This window comes from Polistes canadensis, unplaced genomic scaffold, assembly GCF_001313835.1.
Source record: "Polistes canadensis isolate GaletaPanama2010 unplaced genomic scaffold, ASM131383v1 scaffold_1, whole genome shotgun sequence".
Taxonomy (NCBI): Eukaryota; Metazoa; Arthropoda; class Insecta; order Hymenoptera; family Vespidae; genus Polistes; species Polistes canadensis.
The window spans coordinates 2,331,262-2,334,990 of NW_014569548.1; the positions used below are offsets into that span (position 1 = coordinate 2,331,262).

At 26.5% G+C, this 3,729-nt stretch overlaps 1 protein-coding gene across 2 annotated transcripts; it reads left to right on the forward strand.

The window, feature by feature from the left end:
* Positions 1-707: 707 nt before the first annotated feature.
* On the forward strand, positions 708-3,238 carry LOC106784146 (COP9 signalosome complex subunit 5-like). 2 transcript variants are annotated; one of them, XM_014743378.1, is made up of 5 exons: positions 708-818; positions 1,154-1,323; positions 1,457-1,674; positions 1,754-1,948; positions 2,036-3,238. In XM_014743378.1, exons 2-5 carry the CDS (start codon positions 1,257-1,259, stop codon positions 2,456-2,458), a joined length of 903 nt encoding a protein of 300 aa, XP_014598864.1. In that variant the 5' UTR covers positions 708-818; positions 1,154-1,256; the 3' UTR covers positions 2,459-3,238. The 2 variants fall into 2 exon arrangements, with proteins under 2 accessions (XP_014598864.1, XP_014598853.1); XM_014743367.1 differs by having other exon boundaries at positions 718-818; positions 1,440-1,674.
* Positions 3,239-3,729: the final 491 nt, after the last annotated feature.

A 3,729-nucleotide genomic window follows, 5' to 3' on the forward strand; every position in this document is an offset into this window, starting at 1 on the left:
AGTCACTTCCAATGATCGTACCAATTCTTCTTGACTTTGACACGAGTCTTCATTAAGTAATGCTTCCAATTCTGCATCTTTGAAAACCTTCACTCTTCCACCGCTATGCCAGTCTTCGACATGAAAATCACCGTTCTTAAAGCGTTGAAACCACTCATTCTTTCTCTTATAGTATTCTCACCATAAGTATTTGAGAGCATTCGATAAGTCTCAACAGCAGATTTTTTCATATTGAAGTAGAAAATTAAAACCTCCCGTAAATGACGAGAATTTGATTCGTAAACTGACATTTTCATCGAGAATAACTTTATGTTGTAGACACAAATCAACTAATATTTATAATAGATGTCCAAGTTGATTATATGACATTTATGATCTATTTATTTCGACCTCTACTTACCGCTAAAGCCGCTTATAAAAAACCAGCGGAACCAAAGTTGTATACCTAATAAAGAAATAAATTATAAGTTCCCGCAAATGTGTGTGTGTGATGATTACTCGGTTCAAAACCCAACATTTTCGCACGAAAAAAATATATGATGCTGATACAAAATCGCTAATATTTTGCGCAGTCTTTTGTCAAACGGCGGAAACTTAAATGTACTTCTAATAGAATTTTAGATATTATTTATTTATACGTACTGTGTGTTGTCATTACCTTTGATTTTTATACAAGAAATACTTAAATATAACTCTAAGCAAAGACAGCAGATGTCGATAGCAGTATTCATATTCGAAGTATAGCAATTTAGTTTATCAAATTTTTGGTTTGTTAAATTCATTATTATTGATAATTTCAAAAAACAACTCAAATTAAAGTAAGAAAATAATTTCTTTTTATTATTGAAAACTTATATTGCATTCACGTTTGTGTTAGATATTTGTAGGAATTTATTTTAGGTTAAGTTATATTTAGAAGTTATTGTTTATTATTATACTAAAGAACAAATATTTTGCTAACTATAATAAATGAAATATGTAAATTTGTTAGAACTTATGTATATATCAATTTTATGATTGTAATTATATTCAAGTTATTGCGTATGTCTAATATTTAATGTAATATGATGAACGTGATTAAATATGAATTTTATTATAGTTTTTTTTAAAATTGTGGAAGATAATAATTGATTTAATCTGTAATATGTTTTAGCTTTACATAAGAAAAAAAATGGCTAGTACATCTAGTGATCAAAGTATTATCGCTCAGAAGACTTGGGAAATGTCAAATAAAGTTGAAACAATCAGTGCTAGTGATGAAATTTACAAATTTGATAAACGACGAAACCAAGAGATATTGTGTATTAAGCCATGGGAAAGAGAGTACGTCTAATATAAATATATAATCATTTCCATAAGTTTAGTATTATTCTTTAGAAATTGATAATAAGTAGAAATTCTATTTTATTTTTCTAATGCATTGGATTTTTTCAATATAGTCCTCATTTTTTCAAAGATATTAAAATCTCAGCATTAGCATTGTTAAAAATGCTAATGCACGCACGTTCTGGTAAGAAGAACGAGGTAATGGGTATTCTGATTGGAAAAGTAATAACAAATGTAATGATTGTTATGGATTCTTTTGCATTACCTGTTGAAGGGACAGAAACAAGGGTTAATGCGCAATCTCAAGCATATGAATATATGTCTATATATATGGATTCTATAAAACTGGTGAAATTAAAAAAAACATAATTTCTTTTCTTGCATAATGTCATAGTATTTTGTTTAACATAATAAAATATCCATTTAGGTTGGCAGATTAGAGAACGTTATTGGCTGGTATCATAGTCATCCAGGTTATGGGTGTTGGTTGTCTGGTATTGATGTGGCTACACAACTTCTTAATCAAAATTTTCAAGATCCATTTGTCGCTATTGTAATTGATCCTGTGCAAACTATTTCTGCGGGTAAAGTTTGCTTAGGAGCATTTAGAACTTACCCAAAAGTGCGTAGCAAAAGTTATATAGAATCATGATTCTAATACATCTTATATCAATATATTTATATCAAAATGACTATTTTTAATTTATAGAATTATCACTCACCTAATAAGGAGCCGTCAGAATATCAAACAATACCTTTAGAAAAAATCGAAGACTTTGGTGTACATTGTAATCAATATTATTCTTTAGAAATATCATATTTTATATCATCATTAGATAGAAAATTGTTAGATTCCTTATGGAATAAATACTGGGTGAACGTTCTTAGTTCTTCTAGTCTATTAACAAATACAGATTATACTACAGGACAAATATTGGATTTATCTAATAAATTAGAAGAAGCTGAAATTGCGCTAAAAAGAACAGATTATAGTAGTCCAGTAGAAAAACTTATAAAAGCAACACGTGATAGCTCTAAAACTACAATTGAAATTATACATGGTTTAATGACACAAATGATTAAAGAAAAATTATTTAATCAAATTGGAACGAATAAGACAGATTCTGGTTAAATTACTTATTCATTCATAATAAGTTAATTTCAAGTGAAAAGCCAAATAAATGCATTTGTAATACAACCAATGTAATTTATACAGTTTTTCTATTTTAAGTGGTAGTTTTTAAAATTTTGTTAAGGTATAAATGCATATTTAAAGACGTATATACTTAAAAAACCTGGTGGATCGAAAATTCATAATATTTTCACATTTTTATTAGCTCGAAATGTACATAGTGTAAACTTTTACTCAAGCTTTATATATCACCGTAATGGCCATTTGATCCGGACCTCTGGATTTTCCAAAACCAAATAAACTAAAATTACTCAACACATCTTCTCTCTGTTAAAAATAGGTCCTGTAAAAAAATATAAAAAGGATGTTATTCTGATTATTTATCCGGCAATAGTTATTAAATTTTTAAATCAAACAAATCTAATGAACTATTTATTATATTCTTGATCAAATAAAACTTTATGGCTGAGAGATTATTAAACTTCAGTCTCCTAACATCAGGAAGAACTAACGGAAATTCTATTCATTAAATATTAAAATAATTTACTTGTTTTTTGATGACGATGACAAAAATATCAATATAACTTTATTTGAATTAATTCAATTTATTGATTTACAATATTTATAATATATATCCCTAAAAATAGCATAAGAAGCAATAATGAGAATCGTCCTACAAATTACGCGTATGCCGTAAAATAATTATTATCGATATCAGTATTATTGTATTTGTATTTTTCATTATTATAATTATTATTGTTATAAATAAATTTTCGGTCATAAAAAAAATATTAGAACGAAATTTATTAATTAATTACACATATATAACTACTATACTATTTTCATATTTATTAACTTTTATATTGCCAAAAATACGAGTTATTTAATTTCTTTTTTTATTCAAATAATGTTTTTTTTCTCATTTTTATTATTGAATTTTTTTGTACTGACATTTATTAGAATATACTACAATTATCAGTGATAATGAAGGAATCTTGCTGCATTTATGTGCAGTAATTTTGTTATACAATAAAACATTAAATTATTTTAATAGTTACGCACTTTCGTAAATTACATCATTACTTTGTGGTGCGGTTTGATTTTTTAATATTCTAATTGCTGTAAAGCGCATTTGTGCTTTTGTACTTCACAAGTGAAAAATTAATATTTGGAATGTAGAAATATCGCATGTGCTCTTCTATAAGAACGTTACAGTTTTCATTTTTATTATATTCATATGAAATATACATAATATACTTTTAGTAGGTCAC